Source organism: Aulonocara stuartgranti (genome assembly GCF_965226115.1).
Source record: "Aulonocara stuartgranti genome assembly, chromosome: 5".
Lineage (NCBI taxonomy): Eukaryota > Metazoa > Chordata > Actinopteri > Cichliformes > Cichlidae > Aulonocara > Aulonocara stuartgranti.
This window is the reverse complement of record NC_138943.1, coordinates 8247023-8270265: the sequence shown is the minus strand read 5'-3', so window position 1 is coordinate 8270265 and position 23243 is coordinate 8247023. Positions and strand designations below refer to the sequence as shown.

Here is a 23243-nt window from a genome sequence, read left to right as displayed (position 1 = left end):
TGTAGTTTGTGTGTGTGAGCACCCGTGTGTACACCTGTGAGCATGAGCGCGCTTGTATTTAAAAGGTTCCTTCATGTAATAATCTGCTAGAGGGTGTGGGGAGCCACAGCCCCGTCCTCCAGGGCATGAAGCAGGCATGGAGGAGATCCAGGCTCCAGACATCCAGAGACCCTCAGAGCACAAGAGACCAAGGAAGACCAACAGAGGGGCAGCCGCGCCACTCTCCCAGAAAGAGCTGAGGAGAGCCCCAGATGAGGGGTCACTCAGCAGCCGCAGAGCAGAAGCCAGGGGGGGTTGCAGTGATGTGCCCGTGAGCTCCGCCGGCAGCCAGCCGTGCCAGAGTGACCGAGCCCCAGGCCCAGAAGCCTGTATGACTTTATCAGTATCATATTGTGGAGGAATGTTAGCCCACTCTTTAGAATGCTGCTTCAGTTCATGGAGGTTTCAGGGTCATTCATTTATACACAGCTCTCTTTAGGTCGCACCATATCAATTCAATCAGTTTGAGGTCTTGGCCATTGCAACACCTTAGCTTAAATGCTGCTGTGCTTGGGATCATTGTCCCAGCTTTGCACATGCTTTAGCAGTTGGACAGATGACCTCACATTTGACTCTAGAATACTTTGGCATACAAAGAAGCTCACTGTTAACTCAATGATTGCAAAGTGTCCAGGTTTTAGAGAAGAGTCAATCCTGCAACTCTTGGATTTTTTGCAGTTTCTCAGAGTTTTGTGTGTACTGACCTTGGGGTGAATTTATTGTTATGTCGACTCCTGGGAAGCAAGTGTTTTGAATCTTTTCCATTTGCGAATAATCCTTTTCACTAAGGAATTTTGGATTTAGAATTGTTTGGAAATGACCTTCTAACCCTTTCCAGATTGATGGGCAGCAACAGTTGCTTCGGATCATTGCTGCTGCCTCTCTTCCTTGGCATTCTGCTTTTTAGAGGTGCTCACACTTGCTGATGATCCAATTAGTCAAATGCATTTGTTTAGCAGAACCTATGGAAGTAGTAGAGGCATACTTATGAAATAAGGTTTTATAAGAGTCTTTTGAGCACTTTTTATTTTATTTTTATTTTTATTTTTTAAAGACTCCACCTTTGTACATTTCTGGTCCACAAAAAGTAAACATGGTGAGTTTGAGGTCCAATAAGTAGCCCTAGGGCATAGATCCAGTGTATTGTATCTTTTAGAGAAAGAAATGGTCTTTTATGTATCCACGTTTCAGTCGGTCAGACTCGGTCTCCACTGTGAGGAAACATAGTTGCGGTCAATAGTTCTTCTGCTCTGGAGATGAGCAGACGAAGCAGAGATGAGCTATGAGGTCAGCAAACTCAGAACCTGAACATGTGGATAACTGGTACATGTACTGCTACAATGAACTCACTGAAGCTGCACAGGAGAACAGCGACTACAGCTGCAGTCTAACATTGTGCAGTCTGATTTTGTTCATTTACTGGAGAGGCAGCTACATTAATCCCTGTGCTGTTATTTGTTGTTACAAATAGTCTAGTTAAATGATTAATTTAAAATGAATAATACCTCCTTTTGCACCTAACTATTGCCTCAAATAACCAAATTCTTTGGGAAATGGTGGAGTTTTATAAACAAATAGTTGTTCATTTGTTCAGATGGTAACAGTAGGCTAATAATCATGCATTAGCTAGCGTAACTGTTGCAAAAAAATCTTTTCGGTAAGCTTTCATAATGCCAAACTCTGTCTGGTGGTCAGCAGCCTGGTGTGCATCAAGTGCTTTAGATAGAGAAAGATCCTGGTATAGTTGAAACACTCATAGTCACATATGCCAGTTTATCTTGAGAGCTCCATGTCACACCTTTTCCTAATACTGTTGACAGGCATGAGGTCGATGTTGTTAGTTGATGTATTGATCTTCAGTGTTCAGAACCTGTCTTTGGTGGCTCTTTACATCCTTATCGTTCACACAACACCTATGTTGGTGATTACAGCTGCTTACTGATGATGGCTGTAATAGACTGATGTCAAGCAAGAAAGAGACCATGTTCTGTGGGCATTGGCCACAAAACGTAATCAGTTGTCTATGGGAAGTCTGAGCACTTCTTATCAAGCAGCTTGGCTGAGCAGCACAGATCGATTGCCAAGATGCTGTAAGATTGACCATAGTGAAGAGAGAAGTCGAATCTTGTTATGGCACTTTTTTTTTCAAGGAGACATCTGAAACTCATGAAATTGGACTTATCAAACTCTAAACATAAAAGAGCCAGTGTTTCTCCCAATCCTGATAGGGAATGGTTGAGTGAGTGATTTTTTTTTTTAGGCACGCTTATTTTCAAGACATCTTGGACAACTTGCAATTTGGCCTGTCCCATACTGATTGTGACCCTGACTGAAGTTGACAGATGCCAAACAGTGAAGAAAAGCTCCAAACTTACTCTGTGAGCCTCTTTCTTTGTGCATATACTCCAGTGTGTGTGCGCGCGCGCACGCACACACACACACACACACACACACACACACACACACACACACACACACACACACACACACACACACGAGGGATATGGGTACATGCGTACGTGCTTAGGTACAGCCTGGGCATCTATTAGTGAAAAGGCCACTGGACCAGCCAGGAATTGTAAAGGAGTGTTTGTCAACCCTCCCGTCATCCAAATCTGTATGTAGTTTTCTCAGACTGAAGACAGTCTGCAGTGAGGCATGAGAAAGACCATTACACACACGTCTACCACGCTCTAGATGATGAAGAGATCTGGGAACACATACTCCCATGAAAACTGCCTCTGGCTGAGATGCTGCATTTCCTGCATGCGGGCCCCAGTCAAGCCTTGCCAGCCTGTGCTGATATAATGTACACATGGTGGAAACTACCCCGAGACAGCCTTGTGTCACACTCAAGTGTTAATATTGGAATGAAATGAATAAAATGTCCCTGCTGGAGGAAAAAATGGAAATAGAAAGGGTGTCTTTATAAAAGTGTTTGTTTTTGTTTAAAAAACACACACTAGAAAATATACCAACAGATAAACCTTCAAACCTTTCTATTAGCATGGACTTTGTAACATGAGTAACCATAAATTGCACATGTTTTAAACAATTATTTCTTGATGCCTAATTTCAACAAACTGGAATTTGTATAAAGACAGCCGCCTCTGTGTTTCAGTTGCTTCTCTCATTGTATTCAATGCCAGCCTCTGTGGAGACAAAATAGCATCAGTGAAGCAATTAACTTGTAGTGAATATTACGTATTCACAGAGTGTGCCCATCTGATCAGTTCTGGCCAGTATCTTTTGAGTTGCTTCAGCTCAGGCAGTATTTGCCCCATGTGGCTGGGAGTATTTAGAATAGGAACCTTGAAGTTTCCCACAATTTGATTTTGATTAATGTTGCTTTAATACAATTAAACTGCATTTTTTTCATGAATCTTCATGCATTTTGTTTCTTACAGAATAATCATAATTGTTATGTCCATCCATTTTCTTATGTGCTTATTATATCCCACCTGCCGCAGGGTGAGAGGCAGGGACAATCCAGGACAGGTCGCCTGTCTCTCACATAAAAAAAAAAAAAAAAAAAAAAAAAGTATTTTGGAAGAAGCCAGGATGCCCAATGAGAATCCACAGGGAGACACAGGGACAACATGTAATTCTAACTCTACACAGAAAAGCCTCAGTCAGCTGGAAGATATAAACCGTACTGCAAACCACTGCAGAAATGGCAATCTTGCATTTTTTTTTTATATCATAGAAAATGAATTGGGTTTTGGGTGCCCTAATAGCATAATGGGTTTGTATTTGGTTCCATTGTCAATTTTATACTAAGCTCTTATTTATTTATCAATTTATTAGCACTAAAGAAAAATGCCAATCACCATTAGCATGGGATAGCACTGTTTACGCCTTCATTTTGTGAGAGAAATGAGACCTTTTTCGACAATATTGTCAGCCTTCAATAAACAAAGTGAGTGCAGCTGTTGTCTTTCAACAAAATCCATTTTGTTTTTTTGAACAAGCTGTTAAACTCATCACTCACTGCTTTTCTCACTGTCTCAACCACAGTTACTGTCACAGCTCAGCTGTCACTTTGATGGCTAAGCTGGGCGATGTGGACCAAAAATCATAAAAATCAATTGTCTCTGTATTGTTAAGCTGAATGGCAAAAATGATATGCCAAATAATGGCAACAGTATGTGTTAGTTTTCTTCAAAATGGGTTAACGTTCTCTTAAAAAGTACGTGTGTGACATAACAAACACTTTTATTAGAAAAGGCTGAAGAGAATGACATGCAATGCAAATTATTCAAAAAAAAAAATTATGGGTCATCTTTAAAAGCAGTAGGGTTCTGAGTTAGCAGCTATTATATTTTTCAGGAAAACTTGAAAACTTGACAGATTTTATTCTGATATTTGACAGATTAACCATTTCACCAGGTAAGCTATTTTCACTCCGTTCATTTTATCTGACGTGGGATTATATTATGGTGACCATATTTTGATTTCCAAAAAAACGGACACTTGGCCCAGTCATGAAGAACTTTAATAATACTGTTTGCTTAAAAAAAATAAGAACATTTTAACATATTTAAACAACGCCTTCTCTGTGCGGTTAATGAATGGTAAAACAAAAAATGTCATATAGGCTTTTACAAGAAAATAAGGGCAAAAAATTACTTAAAAACCTCTGGAATTAAATTATGGTATAGAAATAAGGCCTCATATAAGAAAACTTACCAGTACCGGGACGGTACGAGGGAAATATATTTTGCAGTTTTTCTGAAAAGCTGCATTTGTGCTTTGGCATCTTTTAAACGTCACCAGACGCGCTGCTGCCCACTGTCTGTCTGGTCTGTGAGCGCAGAACAACAACTCACAAAACCGCAGCTCGGGGATGACGTCACACATATGGGTCCTCTGTAGGAAAACCCGGACATTTTCATCAATCTCGAAAATCGGACGGAACGTAAAAAGTGGACATGTCCGGGGAAAAGAGGACGGTTGGTCACCCTAGGTTATATGAGGTACTTACCCATTGCCAGTGCATTACCTATAGCGGTGTGCATGGCCCCAAGCTGGATTATCAATTCAGGTAAAGCCATATTTATGTTTTCAATGCCTTACCTGTCTGGCAGACAACCCTTTCTGACTGGGAGTCAAAGGGCATTTTATCTTTAAAGCCACCAGACTTGCATTGCAATTTTACCTTACAAAATATAGAAGTTGCTAATCAGACCAGAAATTCCTGTGTTCTACAAAAATAATATATATATTTTTTTGTCAGTAGAGTCTAGCAGCTTTGAAGGGAATCACTTCTCAAGTTAAAGTTAATATACACCTTTTACGGCTTAAATTTACTGTTTGCCCGGTTATGTGTAGGTAGCAGTGGGGAGTAGTTGTGAGTTGGATCGTTTCATTCATTCATTCATTTATTTGTTCATTTCCAGGCACAACAAATACCTATATTGAACATAAAATGCACAAAACAAAAAACAAAAATTGCCTGAAAAAGGAGTGGGACGAAGAAAACTTATTAAATCCCACCCCTATACTCACTCATCAACAAAAAAACAAAAAAACAGAACAAAACAATATACTTCCCGCAGCTACGCCCATTATTGCATACAGTCCCATCAAAAGCCCCGGGCGCATACAAGCATCTAAACTGCAGCTCGCAAGCAACAATTAGAGCCTTCATAACTGAATACAGAATATATAAATTATAAATTACATTACCACAGGTAACAGGCAGTAATAACTACAAGTAACAAACACACACATACACACATACATATACATACATATATATCTACACACACATGTACATATATGTACATACATACGCACAGTCTTTTTTTTTTTTTTTTTTTTTTTGAATCCATACCAGCAATGGTAAGAGAACAGACATTACAGAGCACACTAAAAAACCATCATTGAGTATACTGTGACCAGACCAACTGTTTGTAGAGAAATTTAAATCTATGAATATTTTTGCATTGTTTCAGTTGTAAACTCAGACTGTTCCAGATTTTCACACCACATACAGACACACAAAAGCCTTTATGGGTTGTTCGAGTTCTGGGTAATTTGAATTCTCCAAATCCTCTAACATTATAAACCTTTTCTCGAATTTCAAATCTAGTTTGTAAATTTGCCGGTAAAAGTTTAGTAAAAGCTTTATACAAAATTATGGATGTATTGTAATTAACCAGATCCTGGAATTTAAGTAACTTTGCCTGAAGAAAGAATTTGTGAGTATGATCTAGATAACCAGCCTTGTGAATTATACGCAGTGCTCGTTTCTGTACTGTGACTAATGGATTAGTTGTAATTTTATATGTGTTTCCCCACACTTCCACACAATATGTAAGATATGGAAGAACCAGGGTACAGTACAGAGTACGAAGTGCATCTTTATCAAGGAATTGTTTCACTTTGTTCAAAACTGCGAGGCTTCTGGAAATATTGGTTTTTATGTGTCTGACGTGGGGTTTCCATGAAATTTTGTTATCAATTACGACTCCCAAAAATTTGTTTTCACTCACATTATCAATTGGTACACCTTCAATGATAATTGGTAATTCTATATTATATTTAAAATTACCAAAAAACATTGCTTTAGTTTTATTTATATTTAATGATAATTTATTTATGTCCATCCATTTTTTTTTTATTAATTGTAGCTCCCTGTTTACAGTCATTACAAGATCAGTATAATCATCGCTACTGAAAAATATGTTGGTGTCATCTGCGAACAGTATGAGTTTAAGTACTTGAGAAACATCAAAAATATCATTTATGTATACATTGAAAAGTTTTGGTCCCAACACTGACCCTTGGGGAACACCACATGTAATACCAAGTTTCTCTGAATGGTAATGCCCTATGCTAACATATTGTTCCCGACCCGTTAGATAACTTTTTAACCAGTTACCAGCTTTCCCTCGAATACCATATCTTTCCAATTTATCCAATAAAATTGAGTGATTAATTGTGTCGAAGGCCTTTTTGAGGTCAACAAAAATACCAACTGCATATTTATTTTTGTCCAGTGCATCAGTAATTTCTTCTACTGCCTCAATTATCGCCATTGAAGTGGTTCTTTGTGTTCTGAAACCATACTGACCAACATTTATTATTTGATGTTTTTCAAGGAATTTTTGTAATCTTGAATTAAAAAGTTTTTCTAGAATTTTTGAGAATTGAGGCAGTAGAGAAATAGGCCTATAATTGGTAAAACTGTGTTTGTCATTACTTTTATATAGTGGTATTACTTTCGCAATTTTCATTTTTTTTGGAAAACAACCGGACTGAAATGATAAATTACAGATATATGTTAAGGGACTAGCAATATTCAGAATAACCTGTTTAACTACAGACATATTTATGTCGTGATAATCCATTGAAGACTTACTTTTACATTTTAATGTGATATTTATTACTTCTTGCTCATTTGTAGCTGAGAGGAACAGTGAAAAGGGATTTGATTTTATATTGCTGATATTTTCATTTTTATGACACGGGATGTCCGCTGCTAGTTCAGGGCCAACATTTATGAAGAATTTATTGAACCCATCGACAATATTACTCATGTTGTGATTTTCACCATTTGCATCAGTAAAATATTCAGGATATGATGTTCCAGAAGATCCTTGTTTAATTAAGTTGTTTAACACATCCCAAGTTCCTTTTATATTGTTTTTATTTTCATATAATCTTCTTCTATAATAAAGTTGTTTGCTCGTTCTTATAATATCAGTCAATTTATTTCTATATGCTTTATATCTTTGTTCCACTTCTTTTGTTTTTACTTTGATAAACTGTTTATACAGATTGTTTTTCTTTTTGCAAGCATTAATAATTCCTTTTGTGAGCCAAGGACTTTTTATCTTTTTTTTCTTTGTCATGTGTTCATTTACAGGACAATGTTTATTGTACCACATAGTAAAAATATCTAGGAAATTGTCATAAGCCTTGTCCACATCTGACTCTTCATACACCGAACTCCAATCTTGTTGTGCTAAATCGAAATTGAAGGCATGAATTGCTTCTTCATTTATTGTTCGCTTTGCTATCATGATTTTGGTATCTATTTTTTTAAAATCACAGTCACACAAAGTAAAAACTGGTAAGTGGTCAGTTATATCACAGACAAGCAGGCCACTATTAATTTGGAAATCCATGACATTAGTAAAAATATTGTCAATAATAGTGGCGCTATGTGATGTTATTCTGCTTGGCTTTGTTATTGTTGGATATAGTGATAAGCTGTACATCGTGTCAGTAAAATCATCAATGGCTTTTAACCTTGTTGGGTTTAGCAAATCAATATTAAAGTCACCACAGATAAATAGTAATTTTTGGTTCACCGAAGCAAACGTTTTTTCTATCCATTCATTAAAAGTGTCAATACTTGAACTGGGTGTCCGATATATGCAACTTATTATAACATTTCTCTTTTTTTCATTCATGATCTCAATAGTCAAACATTCCAAAATTCCATCAATAGCCATAGACATAGTTGTTACAACATTATATTTTATAGAGTTATGAACATATATAGCAACCCCGCCGCCCGCCTTATTTAATCTATTCATGTATTTTAAATCATATCCATTCAAACAAAAATCTATTCCTTTATCGACATTGAACCAAGTTTCAGTGATGGCTATAATACTAAAGGGGCGAGAAAATTGTTGCAAATAGTCCTTAATGAAATCAAAATTAGAGTACATACTTCTGCTGTTAAAGTGAATTAATGAGAGCTTCCTGTCTAGGTTAATTTCTTTTTCATATTGTTCCTGAGTGAAATAATTACAATTTTTAACAAAAGTAGAGAGAAAGTTACTTCCAGAATCTATTTCTGGATGTATTATATTATGCTCCTTATATTCACAATCTAGATCAATTACTTTCTGTTGAAGAATTAATTTCAACATGTCCATGTCATTTCCTGGTGTAATTAGAGATGTTGGTGTATTTATCATTTGATTGTCATTAGAGTTATATATTACCTCGATACATTAGTGTCAGTTGTACTTGTCCAGATCCTCCATGTTCCTCACTATCAGTACTTTTGCCTCTTCTGGTGTCCCGTTTAGCTTAATGAAAATCTTACAGTTTGTTACCCATGTATGTTGTATTTTACCATTCTTCTTCAGTTGCCCCTGCCTTCCTCGCGATGTCTGCGTTTTTTCGTGTCAGATGCTCATTAATGAAAACATCCGTGCCTTTCAGTTTGCGTCCTTGTTTCAGCACTGCGACCTTGTTCTTCCGATTGACAAATCTCATAACGACGGCCGGCGGTCTGTCACTCCTCCTGGGCAGTGAGTGACATGCTTCTATGTGCTCCAGGTCCATCTCTATCCCCTTGCTTTGGAGGAAGGACGCCACCTGTTGCTCCACCGAGCGGGTCTCCTCGTCGCTGGGCTCCCCGACGTTCCCGGCCACTGCGTGCGCGTACGAGCGCGGCTTGATTTTAATACCGCTGATGACCACGTCGTTCGTACGGGTGTACTGCTCCAGCTCATCCACCCGCCGCTCGAGATCCATGATCCGTCTGTCCTTTTCGGCATTTTGGAGGCGTAGCTGTTTTACCTCCTCCAGTAGCCCCAGAAGCAGCTCCTGCTGTGCCCTGACTGCTGCCACGTCTCCGCACAGCGCTCCGAGGGAGGTTTTAATGTCCTCAACCTCCTCTGGTGTTGGGCCTTTCTTGGGTGGCATACTGAAGCGAGAGCACGAGGCGGCCACCACGAGGGACCCGGAAGCGGAATTTCTGATGATGGCGCCTGGCTAGGCCTGCTGGCTGATGGAGGAGCCTGGCTGTGGCCTGCTGGCTGGGCCTGCTGGCTGATGGTGGAGCCTGGCTGTGGCCTGCTGGCTGGGCCTGCTGGCTGATGGAGGAGCCTGGCTGTGGCCTGCTGGCTGGGCCTGCTGGCTGATGGTGGAGCCTGGCTGTGGCCTGCTGGCTGGGCCTGCTGGCTGATGGTGGAGCCTGGCTGTGGCCTGCTGGCTGGGCCTGCTGGCTGATGGTGGAGCCTGGCTGTGGCCTGCTGGCTGGGCCTGCTGGCTGATGGAGGAGCCTGGCTGTGGCCTGCTGGCTGGGCCTGCTGGCTAATGGTGGAGCCTGGCTGTGGCCTGCTGGCTGATGGTAGAGCCTGGCTGTGGCCTGCTGGCTGATGGTAGAGCCTGGCTGTGGCCTGCTGGCTGATGGTAGAGCCTGGCTGTGGCCTGCTGGCTGATGGTGGAGCCTGGCTGTGGCCTGCTGGCTGATGGTGGAGCCTGGCTGTGGCCTGCTGGCTGATGGTGGAGCCTGGCTGTGGCCTGCTGGCTGATGGTGGAGCCTGGCTGTGGCCTGCTGGCTGATGGTGGAGCCTGGCTGTGGCCTGCTGGCTGAGGCCTGCTGGCTGATGGTGGAGCCTGGCTGTGGCCTGCTGGCTGAGGCCTGCTGGCTGATGGTGGAGCCTGGCTGTGGCCTGCTGGCTGAGGCCTGCTGGCTGATGGTGGAGCCTGGCTGTGGCCTGCTGGCTGAGGCCTGCTGGCTGATGGTGGAGCCTGGCTGTGGCCTGCTGGCTGAGGCCTGCTGGCTGATGGTAGAGCCTGGCTGTGGCCTGCTGGCTGATGGTAGAGCCTGGCTGTGGCCTGCTGGCTGATGGTAGAGCCTGGCTGTGGCCTGCTGGCTGATGGTAGAGCCTGGCTGTGGCCTGCTGGCTGATGGTGGAGCCTGGCTGTGGCCTGCTGGCTGATGGTGGAGCCTGGCTGATGGTGGAGCCTGGCTGTGGCCTGCGGGCTGATGGTGGAGCCTGGCTGTGGCCTGCTGGCTGATGGTGGAGCCTGGCTGGGCCTGCTGGCTGATGGTGGAGCCTGGCTGTGGCCTGCTGGCTGATGGTGGAGCCTGACTGGGCCTGCTGGCTGGAGATTGTGTTGTAGTTCCACTGCTGGTCCTAGTGGAACTCGTATCTTCTGATTGCCGTTTTCCTCCTTCACCTTAAGGATGAACTGTCCCAACTGAACTGTGGGAGTTTCAGGCCCAACACACAAACCAACCAGGGAATCGTGCCACTAAGAACTAGAGCTTCAAACATTGGCACAATAGCGTGCCAGGGATTATGTATCACAACATCAATATAAATGCTGTCATACATCTTATCACAGCTTGCTTGAGGGTGTCTATTATACTGATTGCCAAATGTTGGCAATCTTGGTCTTGGTCTCTACTTAAATAGGTTGTTGGGTCATAGTAGTCATAGCAGTCCTAAAATAGTCCTATTTAACTTAAATTGGGCCTTGTGGTAGTGTCATTCATCCACCATCTGAAACTAGCTCACTTTTGGCTCATTTCCCTTCAAGATCACCCGCATTCTTTTATTCTTCTTTCAAATAAAAGATTTAAACTACAGGAGAGTGGGGTGTCTGTGCTTGCCACATTTAGGATATGTCCTCTCTAGGAAAATCTGTCTTAAATTGAGCATTTAGAGCAGTCTGGACATTTTGTGAGATTTGGGTTCACATGGAGAACTTGTACACCTTTAATATTTTAAACTTTGTACATGTTTAATATGAGCATTAGCCTTTGACAAAGTACATTTATATACTGTGGGAAAAAAGTATAACAAGGAAATGCAACAGCAGCAAACAACCTTAAGGTATCAACATACCAGATGGAGTAGAATTATTGCTAAACACCCTGTATGAGTCTACTACTGTGCACTCCCACAAAAACATGTTAATTCATTAATATCTTTTTGTTTTGTTTTGTTTTTTGCATTGTTGGGCACACTTGTCAGGGACTAGTTTTAAAGAGCAGCAAACTGCACCATTGTTATAGTGACTGACACTCTCATCTGTGTAAACCCAAATATGTTTTTAATGTTATAAATTATTATTATTTTTTATTGATCACGATTCCTCTTACAACTTCTAATCATATTCCACGGCTTGTAGAAGGCCACAGATTTTCCGCTGACATAATCTAAACATATGATTCAATTAGAATGAATAAATCAGAAAATTGCTGAGTGTCAGCGCGCAGGCAGCTACAAACTTCTGAGAACTTAAAATTCTTCAGTGAGGGGAAAGATGGAAAAAAGATTCCAAAGACCAAAAATGTACCATAAGACATGGAGAGGAAACAGTTACTGATACAGTTATTTTACTGTACAATGTAAAGCTGAACTCTTTCAGTTCAGCATAAAGGATACATACTTTCCCTACCTTTAAAACCAAAGTTTTGAATTTTATTTCATAAATAACTGTGGGCTCTTCTACAATGAAGACAAAACCTTACAGAACTGCTCTAAATACCAGCAAATGCAAAGCTGTGGAAAGAAAAAAGAAATCTGCTGCCTTCTGTAAAAATGTAAATGACCTGACTGTATGAATAGCATTTGGGTGGGAAGTGGAAGGAATTAATGCATTTCAGGTAAATATTCTCACAATCGTCAAAAGTGTTCATGCAGCTGCACAAAAATGGCTACAAGTTATCGTGCCTCATTAGATTTATGACTCTGATGATGATGCATAACGGGTATCTGAATGGGGCACTTCACTGATATTACATTATTTTAGTCATGTTCAGTTCAGCTTGGTCTATAAAAAGAGCTTTACATATAATATGTATAGATAGATGGATAGCTGTAAGATATTAATGGTGCTAATATATAGGAATAATGGTTATTCAAGTGACACTTGAAGGATATTTTTATCTTATTTATTCTCAGAAATTATGTTCTTAACCACATGTATTATACATGACTAACATTCTTGAGTAGAAAACTGCAATGCCATTGCTGATCAGGGTCTTTCACAATATTTCAGTGTAGATAGTGGATGGATAATGGACGAATTGATGTCAAGCTCTTTTTGTGGCTGGAGCAGCCCCACCGGCTTCGTCCTCGTGTAGAATCTTCAAGCATTCAATAGAACAGAAGGTGGAAGCAAAGGCCGTCATTGTTTCCCAAATTAAATTGAATTATCCACGTTTTTTTTTACCCAAGGTTTATAATGATACTAAGTATTAGGCCCCTTAATGTCAATAACGCATAACAAATTAACTGGAATTACGTTTAAACTCAGGGTGAACTATTTGCAAATTCTATGTGCTGAAATGTCACACGTTTGTTGTGTAGGTTTAGTTTAACAATGGGACGTGCTTTATGCCAGATGTTTAAAAGGGGACTCCATGGTAATGATAATAAAATAGTTTTATTTGACATGGAGTACTTTAAAGGAATCATTACTTTTGCTCACTGTGGTGTCTAAAATATTTAATTCTGCAGCTTATATTTTACTCAGCACAACTACGCACAACTCTTACCCATAAAATGCAAAAGATCTGATTTGTCCTTCAAAGCATGCATCCCATGCTGGCAATCATTTGCCTGCATATGGTCACGTAGACATTGTTACGATGACTCATTGAGCTTCTGACCAAGCATCAGAATCAGTTAGAAAGGTGATTTTAGTGACTTTGAATGTGGCATTGTTGGTGGTGCCAGATGAGTTGGTTTGAATATTTCAGAAGCTGCTGATGTACTGGGATTTTCCCACACAACCATCTATACGGTTAACACGGATTGGTCAAAAAAAGATAAAACATCCAGTGAGCAAAAAATATCGTATTATCAGAAGTCAGAAGAAAGTGGCTTCAAACTGATAGGAAGATAATCACTCATTACAATCAGGTTTTGTAAAAGAGCATTTCTGAATGCATAACATGTCCAGCCTTAAAGCATTTGGGCTACAGCAGCAGAAGACCACACCAGGTGCCACTTGGTGCCACTGTCAGCTAAAGACAGTAAACTAAGGCCATAGTTCACATGGGCCCACCAAAATTAGACAAATTAGATGTGGTCCAAGTCTCGATTTCTTGTGTCACAAATATCAAATAATCTCTAACGCAAATGTTCTCCACAGTCACTAGATCTCAATCCCACAGAGCACCTTTGGCATGAATTTGAATTGAGGATTCTTATCATGAATGTAAATGTAATGCTGATAAATCTGCAGCAACTGTGTGATGCTATCATGTCAACATGGACCAAAATCTCTTAAGAATGTTTACAGGCTCGACTGAAAAAAAAGAAAAAAGGCAAAAGGGCATCCAGCCTTGTTCTAATAAGGTTTCACATCGTGGACGTCTTCTGGTGTAGGTGCAATAATCTCAGAATTTTTTATTGAGATATATCTTTTGGACAGTGCCTCCTTTGTTCACCCATTTTACTTTGACTTTTTAGTTTAATTTCTTTTTCTAATTCCAATGACCTGCCAATGGATTTGTGTGCAAGCCACAGTAAGGGCTAATGGTAAAAATGAGAGGAAGTCTACAGATATTGGTCAAATAAGGTACAGTCATTATGTTTATTGTACATGGAAAAATTATGGTTCACTGTTGGGCAATATAACTCCCCAGAGAGCCATTTTGAGTTGGGAATAACCCTGTAGTAGTTAATCAGTTAACCACTATGGGTGATGCAGTGATGGTGTCACAGTTAATATGAAAGATTTTCTTGTTTAATTATCCAGCTTTTGTTTAAGAGGGGATATGTTGAAATGTTTTAATATTTATTTACTTAGACAACAATACAGTGGTGTGAAAAGTGTTTGCCCCTTCCTGATCTTTTTGTATGTTTGTCACAATTAAATGTTCAGATCACCAAACAAATTTAAATATTAGACAAAGAGAAAACAAGTAAATACAAAATGCAGTTTCTAAATGAAGGTGTTTATGATTAAGGGGAAAAAAATCCAATGCCTCATGGCCCTCTGTGAAAAAGTGACTGTCCCCTAAACCTAATAACTGTTTAGGTCACCCATGGGAGCAACCACTGCAATCAGGTATTTGCGATATGTTGCAATCAGTCTTTTACAGCGCTGTGGAGGAATTTTGGCCCAATCATCTTTGCAGAATTGTTGTAATTCAACCACATTGGAGGGTTTTCAAGCATGAAAGCCCTTTTTAAGGTCATGCCACAGCATCTCAACTGATTCAGGTCAGGACTTTGACTAGGCCCCCTCCAAAGTCTTTCTTTTGGTTTTCTTAAGCCATTCAGTGGTGGAATTGCTACCACTACAATATTTTATTGTTGGTATGATGTTCTTTTTCTGAATTGCTGTGTTACTTTTACACCAGATGTAATGGGACCCACACCCTCCAAAAAGTTCAGCTTTTGTCTCATCTGTATTTTCTCAAAAGTCTTTGGGATCATCAAAGTGTTTTCTGGCAAAACTGAGTCGAGCCTTTATGTTAGTTTTGCTCAGTAGTGGTTTTGATCTTGGAACTCTGCCATATAGGCCATTCTTGCCCAGTCTCTTTCTTATGGTGTAGTCATGTTCTTTGGATGTTTGGTCTTTTGTGATCTCTTGGATGAGTTGTCGCTGTGCTCTTGTGGTGTGTTTGGTCGGCTGGCCACTCCTGGGAAGGTTCACCACTGTTCTGTCTTTTTACCATTTGTGGATAATGACTCTGATGGTGGTTTGCTGGAATCCCACAGCTTTAGAAAAGGCTTTTTAAAGGGTTTGCAGGGGTAAACACTTTTTCACTTCACTGTATATTGTGGTAGAATAATGGAAGGCACATTGCAGTAGATGAGCTTTATATAAGCTTGTTTCTTTTCCTATACTCTTGAGTATATGCAGATAAAAGTATGCCTTTACTTTAGTAAACAGTTATGACATTGAGCAGATGCTAATATTACTGACAAAACACTTTGCCAAAACTGCAAAAGTAAGATTAAAGGTTTCCTAAACTAGATTATCCTTGTCTTCATGAAAAATCCCTATCTACTTTTATCGCCTTCATGTTTCCCAGGTGTTAATTGAAGGTTGCAAACACTTGTGCATCAAATGTATTTTGTTTCAGCAAGCTGTCAAACACACACGCTGCACAGCAAGCAAAAAGCTTCCAGAAGAGCGGTGCAGGGTGACGCAACAAGGTGTGCAACTGTGCACACTTCTAAAACACAGTGTAAGTGCGCTAAATATAGGAGATGTTGAGGTAAATGTCAGTATGTATTATAGTACAACTGTTGGGCTGTGAACTGCTTAGATAATGCTGCACGAGCCATTTAAAGGAATATGAAGAGCGAAAGGATTACGTGACAGATGCACTATGGGAACAGCCTAACGGCTGAGCATCAGAATGGGCAAGAAAGGTGAGTTAAGAGACTTCAAATGTGCCATGTTTGTTGGTGCCAGTCAGATTGGTCTGAATATTTTAGAAACTGCTGATCTACTGGATTTTCCCCACACAACCACCTCTGGTCCAAAAAAGAGAACATTTCCAGTGAGCAGAAGTACTCTGAGTGAAAATGCCTTGTTGATCAGAGGTCAGAGGAGAATGTCCAGACTGCTTTGAGCTTGTGGGAAAGCAACAGTAACTCAAATAATCACTTGTTACAACCAAAGTGTACACAAGAGCATCTCTGAATGCACAACACATAAAACCTTGAAGCAGATTGGCAACAGCAGCAGAAGAGCAATATTCTTGGTACATTTCAGGTCCCTTAGTATCACTTAAGCATTGTTTAATTGCCGCAGCTTACCTGAGTATTGTTGCTGACCCTGTCCATCTTTTACTGACCATGTACCCATCCCACTGATGGCTGCTTCCAGCAGGATAATGCACCATGTCACAAACTTCAAATCATCTCAAACATGAACATGACCCTGAGTTCATAGCACTCAAATAGCCTCCACAGTTATCACATCTCAATCCAGTAGAGCAGATTTGGGATGTGGTAGAACGGGAGATTCTCATCATTGATTTGCATGCAGCAAATCTGCAGGAACTGTCTAATGCTATCATGTCAATATACACCAAGATTTCTGAGGAATATTTTCTATAACGTGGTTAAATCTGAATCTGTGCCATGAAGAATTAAAGCAGTTCTGAAGGCAAAAGGGAGTCCAACCCTGTACTAGCACAATGTACCTAAGAAAGTGGCCAGAGATTTTATTTCATCAGTTGTTCAGCTGTTTATTTTAACCGCATCTTGGACCTGTACTACACACTGGTTGTGGGTGCAATCATCTCTAAATGTTTTATTATATCCATGGTATTTGTTTTATAGCTTTAGGCATTTCTTCTATAACATTGCATTCACTAAGTCAGTTTTTGAAATCTGACAGGCTTTACAACCACTTGGGCAGCTTGATTATGACAAAAACATAATCCTATTATTTGAAATGATTACTCATTAACTGTGGAAACATGCTTTTATAACTTCCCTATAGCAACTGGTGTAACTGATGGATATCATTGAGAAACAGAATTTTCTTTTTTCAAAGCTGATCCAGGATTTCAGAAAAATGTGGTATGATCGGTTTGGCTGTGACTGCTTGTGTTTTTTCCCTACCAGATATTGTTTTGGCAATGCTGGTACCCAGAGGAATGATGTCATAACTGATAAGTATTAGACAAAAGACAAAAAAACACTGGTTAATGACATAAAAAAGGATGTGTTAATGTAATTCTAATTGCAAATATTACATGTCGTCAGAAACTACTATATGCAGTGGGAGTAATTAGCAGCTAGACAACCATAAAACGACAAACTTTTTGGGAGATGAGATACTTGACTTGATTCACATATTTAGACTGCCTATAACAGATATTTTTATTCTTTATGAAAAAACAAAATCACTCTTACTCCAGAACTGAATCCCATTTACCTAATTGACAATTAGGGACTCTCTGATTAGTCATTCATGAGAATATAAACACCCTAATCGTTATGATCCTCTCCAACAAAAACCTATGCCACACAAGCTTGCTCAGTCTGTAAGAGTTGGTTAATTTGGTAGATTACATTTAACTCAAAATCACAGCAGTTTAGAAGAATAAAGAAGTAGAAAGAAAGGTTGCACTGTTTAGTAAGTAATCATATATAATCTGTCTCTGTGCTGGAAAGTATAATGTTTAAAACACCCAAAATGTCACACAAAATTAAAAAAATAAAATAAAATCTTACGTATACAAAACTTTTATAACCTGAATTTATATTTATCTTGATTTCAGCATCTTAATTTGGTATCAGTTAACTGTTTGTCTGTGTTCCCCGACACTGTTAAATTATTTCCTAGTGCCATTGCTCTCCAGTGTTTGATAGGCGCTATTATAAACACAATGCTGGACAGCTTCACAAAGAGCTTGAACACTAGGGATAAAACCAAAATAACCACAACAATGTATGTGATATATATATATATATATATATAATTATGTCAACATTTCACAACTATTTCTTTTAAGTGAATGTTTGAAGTGATGTCAGGCTTGTGCATTTGTCACACAGTCCATTTAGTGTTGGAGGAATTCAGCGTTCACATGATTTGTGTCTAACACAGCGTGTGCGCATTGCCAAATATTTGTTTCTCTTTGAAGAGAGGCAGAGTTGGCTTGAGTTTATTTATACTTGACATCATTCTTGCTAATGATGTTTGGACTATTTTCTAATTACAGCTAGGTCCATACATTTTTGGACAATGAGAAACTTCTTTTTCTAATTTTTCCTCTGTACACAGCGTGTCTTAGGCCAAACGACTCTCAGTTTTGTCTTCAGTAACTAAAAATCATGTTCTATTGGGTTGAGATCAGGTGACTGACTTGGCCATTGAGGAATATCCCATTGCGTTGTGTTGAGGAACTTTTGAAAGCTTTCATAGTATGCTTTCAGTCATTACCCATTTGCACTGTGAGGCACTGTCAGATCAGTTTTGCAGCATTTAGCTGAATCTGAGCCACAAGTACACTGAACAAAAATATAAACGCAACACTTTTGTTTTTGCTCCCATTCCCCATGGGATGGACGTAGAGACCTAAAATTCATTCCAGATACACAATATAACCATCCCTCCCAAACAGTGGTCACAAATCAGTCCAAATGTGTGGTAGTGGGCACATCTGCTATATTGAGATAATCCATCCCACCTCACAGGTGTGCCACATCAGGATGCTGATCTGACATCATGAGTAGTGCACAGGTGTACCTCAGACTGCCCACAACAAAAGGCCACCCTGGAATGTGCAGTTTTTTGCGCTATTGGGGGTCTGGGGACCCAGAACCGGTCAGTATCTGGTGTGACCACCATTTGCCTCATGCAGTGCAACACATCGTCGCATGGAGTCTATCAGATTGTCAATTGTGGCCTGTGGAATGTTGGTCCACTCCACTTCAATGGCTGTGCGAGGTTGTTGGATATTCGTGGGAACTGGTACACGCTGTCGTATACGCCGGTCAAGCACATCCCGAACATGCTCAATGGGTGACATGTCCGGTGAGTATGCTGGCCATGCAAGAACTGGGACATTCTCAGCTGCCATCTGCCCTGAACAATGTGAACCATGATTCATCCGTGAAGCGTACACCTCTCCAACGTGCCAGACGCCATCGAATGTGAGCATTTGCCCACACAAGTCTGTTACGGCGACGAGCTGGAGTCAGGTCAAGACCCCGATGAGGACGACGGGCATGCAGTTGAGCGTCCCTGAGACGGTTTCTGACAGTTTGTGCAGAAATTGTTTGGTTGTGCAAACCAATTGTTCCAGCAGCTGTCTGGGTGGCTGGTCTCAGAAGATCTTGGAGGTGAACCTGCTGGATGTGGAGGTCCTGGGCTGGTGTGGTTACACGAGGTCTGCGGTTGTGAGGCCGGTTGGATGTGCTGCCATATTCTCTGAAACGCCTGTGGTGACGGCTTATGGTTGAGAAATGAACATTCAATGCACGGGCGACAGATCTGGTTGACATTCCTGCTGTCAGCATGCCAATTGCACGCTCCCTCATTGCTTGTGGCATCTGTGGCATTTTGCTGTGAGACAAAACTGCACATTCCTGGGTGGCCTTTTGTTGTGGGCAGTCTGAGGTACACCTGTGCACTACTCATGATGTCAGATCAGCATCCTGATGTGGCACACCTGTGAGGTGGGATGGATTATCTCAATATAGCAGATGTGCCCACTACCACACATTTGGACTGATTTGTGACCACTGTTTGGGAGGAATGGTTATATTGTGTATCTGGATTGAATTTTAGGTCTCTACGTCCATCCCATGGGGAATGGGAGCAAAAACAAAAGTGTTGCGTTTATATTTTTGTTCAGTGTATAACCCCATACACTTTAGAATTCATCCTGCTATTTTTTTAGCAGCTTTCACATCTTCAATGAACACAGCTTTATAACTACGATTGAAATGAACTGAATCAAATTGACATTCATAGACGCCCATAACATAACATTGCTTCCACACTGTTTAACAGATAATGGTGTATGGTATAGATCGTGGACTATTTTTTCCTTACCCATACTGTTCTCTTACACAGTCATTTTGGTACAAGTTAATCTTCTAGTTCAAAGATTTCTGTTGTGTTTATTTGTTTTCAAGAATTGGGCAGGGTGTCTTTAAATAACTCTAATTTGGCTCAGAATTTACATTCATGAAGGTGTCTCTTGATTGTTGACAAGGATGGGTATTGATATGATTTTCACGATTCCGATTCCATTTTCGATTCTGTTTAACGATTCGATTCTTTATCGATTCTCTTATCGATTCTTTTTAAAAAAAGGAGAACACTAAGTTCGATTAGCTTAGAACTTTGTTTTATATCTTCTCTTTGAACAAGATAGAAATTTAGGAGTAACATGGCCTTACAAACCCAACAGTGAGATCTTAAGAGATCCACAGCCTATGGCTCTTCAATGGGGCGTCACAGGGTCCCCAGGAAAAAAATTGTAAATGTAAAACAATAAAATAAATATTCTTCTGTAGCAATAACAAAGTATAACATAAATTATTCTGTAGCAATTACACGACTATATTCAGTAATGTCCCTGCCTACAATTAAATACATTCACTTACCGAATGTCGGGGGCATCTGCTGTGGCAAATGGGTGCAAGCCTTTGACCACAAACTTAGTCACTGCTCGGTGACATTCGTCTATCCTGGCCTGAAAGGAGACGCTACCGGTAGACTGCAGCGAGAACTGCCAGCATCTGAGCCAGCCTGACTCTGTCTCTCTCATCATGGTCACCTAAATGCACAGTAATGGCAGGTTTTGTAATAAGACAGATCGCGCTAGCATAATATGCACTGTTAGTTGATTATTTACCTGCCGTATTAACGGGAGAGAACGTGCAAACGTTACCGCTACTGCTCGGTTGAGATTCACGAGTCCGGAGCGGAATTAAAAACACGACATTCATTTAAGGTTATCACGTGTTTTGTGAGCAAATGCTTTTGCATATTCGTAGTGTTTCCTCCCTTAAATGAAATATCTACTTTTCAAGTATTGCAAGTTGCCTTGTTGTCATCTGTTCTCGTAAAGTATAACCAAACTTTTGAGCGTTTGAGCCGCCATGTTTCCTGCCAGGTAAATGACGCTCTGCAACGTGGTGACGTCATTCGGGGCGCCTGGAATCGATAAGGGAATCGTTTGCAAAAATGGCAAACAGTTCCAAGGAATTGAAACAGTGGGAACCGGTTCTCAACAAGAACCGGTTTTCGATACCCATCCCTATTGTTGACCTTGACATCGATGTGCCTACCTCCTTGAGAATGTTCTTAACTTGGTTAGATGTTATAAAGTTATTTTGTTAAACCTAAAATAATTCTGTTGTCGTACAGTTTAGTTGTTTTTTAGGGTCTTCAGGGCCTTTTGGTGTTGCTGAACTGGCTGCTGTACCAGATTGTTGGTTTTGCCACTCCTAAAGTTTTTGGATGACCTCCTTCCTTGCATAGACATCACTATGGACATATTTTATGAGTTCCCTACCAAATGCAAGGTTTTAATCTTTGAAAATGGGGCATTGTAAATAATGGCTGTAATTCCTCAACAGTTAATGCAAGAGTCTGCACTTCAAACACATTGTGATTGTTTGTTTTAAAATCAACTGATCAAATAATTCTTGTCCATAATCTTTTTGTAAGCTTGTGAATGCGAATTTATTTTGCAATGACCTGAATAGCCTGAAGCAGTGTAATATAAATGATTTTATAGGCTGTATAAATGCATATATATGATCTTATATAGAAATAAAACTGAATGTAATATTCCACTCATCACAGAAAACATAAAATTTTGATGTTTTCATAATTAAAAATTAAATTGTTTAATATTTATCTCTGAATTAATATCATTTTAATCAGTTGTAGTTACACTTTGCCAGCATGGAAATTCATTTGAACATTTCGGTGTAATCAAGTTTGTTTTACAAAAGAGTTTTTTATTTTTTATATGAGACTCCTGAGTAAAAGAGGAGAAAAAAAAACTCGCTGTCTTGTCTTCTTTGTGGATGTTTTCAATACTGACTTATATAAATTATGAAATTTAAACTGATAGCTTCACAGGCATCATAGAGCATCACTAAGCTTTAAAACCCAAACCAAGTTTAATGTGTTTTTCACACTAAGTTGTGAGAAGTTTCCTCATTCTCCATGTCCCTTTTAATTCCCTGTCATAAGGACAAGAGAAAGAAACCCCTGAATAGCTGGAAGGAGACATGTTTATCACTTTCCTGCAGATGCACGCAACGGTAAATCAAATCTATGTGTGATGTCATGCAGAGGAGGGAGATTTTCCTCTAGTCGCTCCTAACACAGGCTACCTCTGACATTAGAGAAAATGATCTGAGGGGGAATGCTATCTGTCGCTTACAGCCCTGAAAGCCTGTGTGCTGCAAGTTACTCAGCTACAGGTCTAAAAGTCAGAGGAGAACTTTTTTTCAAATGTTTTGCTGACGGGTATGACACTCTCAAGAACCTAATTTGGCTGGTTTTTGTACGGCATATAGCATTTAACCAGTGGAGCTGTTTAAAATTGTTCAGTCTGTGAAATTAAGACTTTTTATGTTTCATGATAATTGAATCGTCAGGAATAAGTGTAGCATATAATTGTATTTTTGATGTTTTTACAAGAAGAGCTTACTTTTTAAAAATTGAGCTGAGAGGTGAACAAGATGAAGTTAATTAAGCGTCCTCTTCCTACAGCATGTATCCGAACCTGTGGGAGTAAAAAGTATGTAGAGTTTAACTTTTTAAGACAAGAAAAATCCCACTTGTTCTTTACTCCTACATCATTGCCCCCATTTTTCTTTCTCATTTTTATGGCCTCAATTTTGAACATATTCTTTTTTTGTTATTGTCCTTCCCTCTTAAGCCATACACCTCCCCCATCCCCTTTCTATTTCACAGTATTTTTCATCTTGTAGTTGATGAGGTTCTTGGTGGCTGAATGAGTTCACTCCCATTTTGTTGTC

At 39.9% G+C, this 23243-nt stretch overlaps 1 protein-coding gene across 5 annotated transcripts in view; it reads left to right on the top strand.

Annotated features, from left to right (window-relative positions):
• The window catches only part of grm4 (glutamate receptor, metabotropic 4), a 206904-nt gene that overhangs the window by 60378 nt on the left and 123283 nt on the right, over positions 1-23243 (top strand). The window contains exon 1 of one of the 5 annotated variants that reach the window (XM_082533806.1): positions 22482-22520. The exons of the other annotated variants lie outside the window; for them this stretch is intronic. Within the exon in view, the coding sequence (XP_082389932.1) occupies positions 22488-22520 (33 nt within the window). The 5' untranslated portion in view covers positions 22482-22487. Of the gene's footprint in view, positions 1-22481; positions 22521-23243 lie in introns of those variants that run through there. 5 annotated transcript variants of the gene reach the window in all.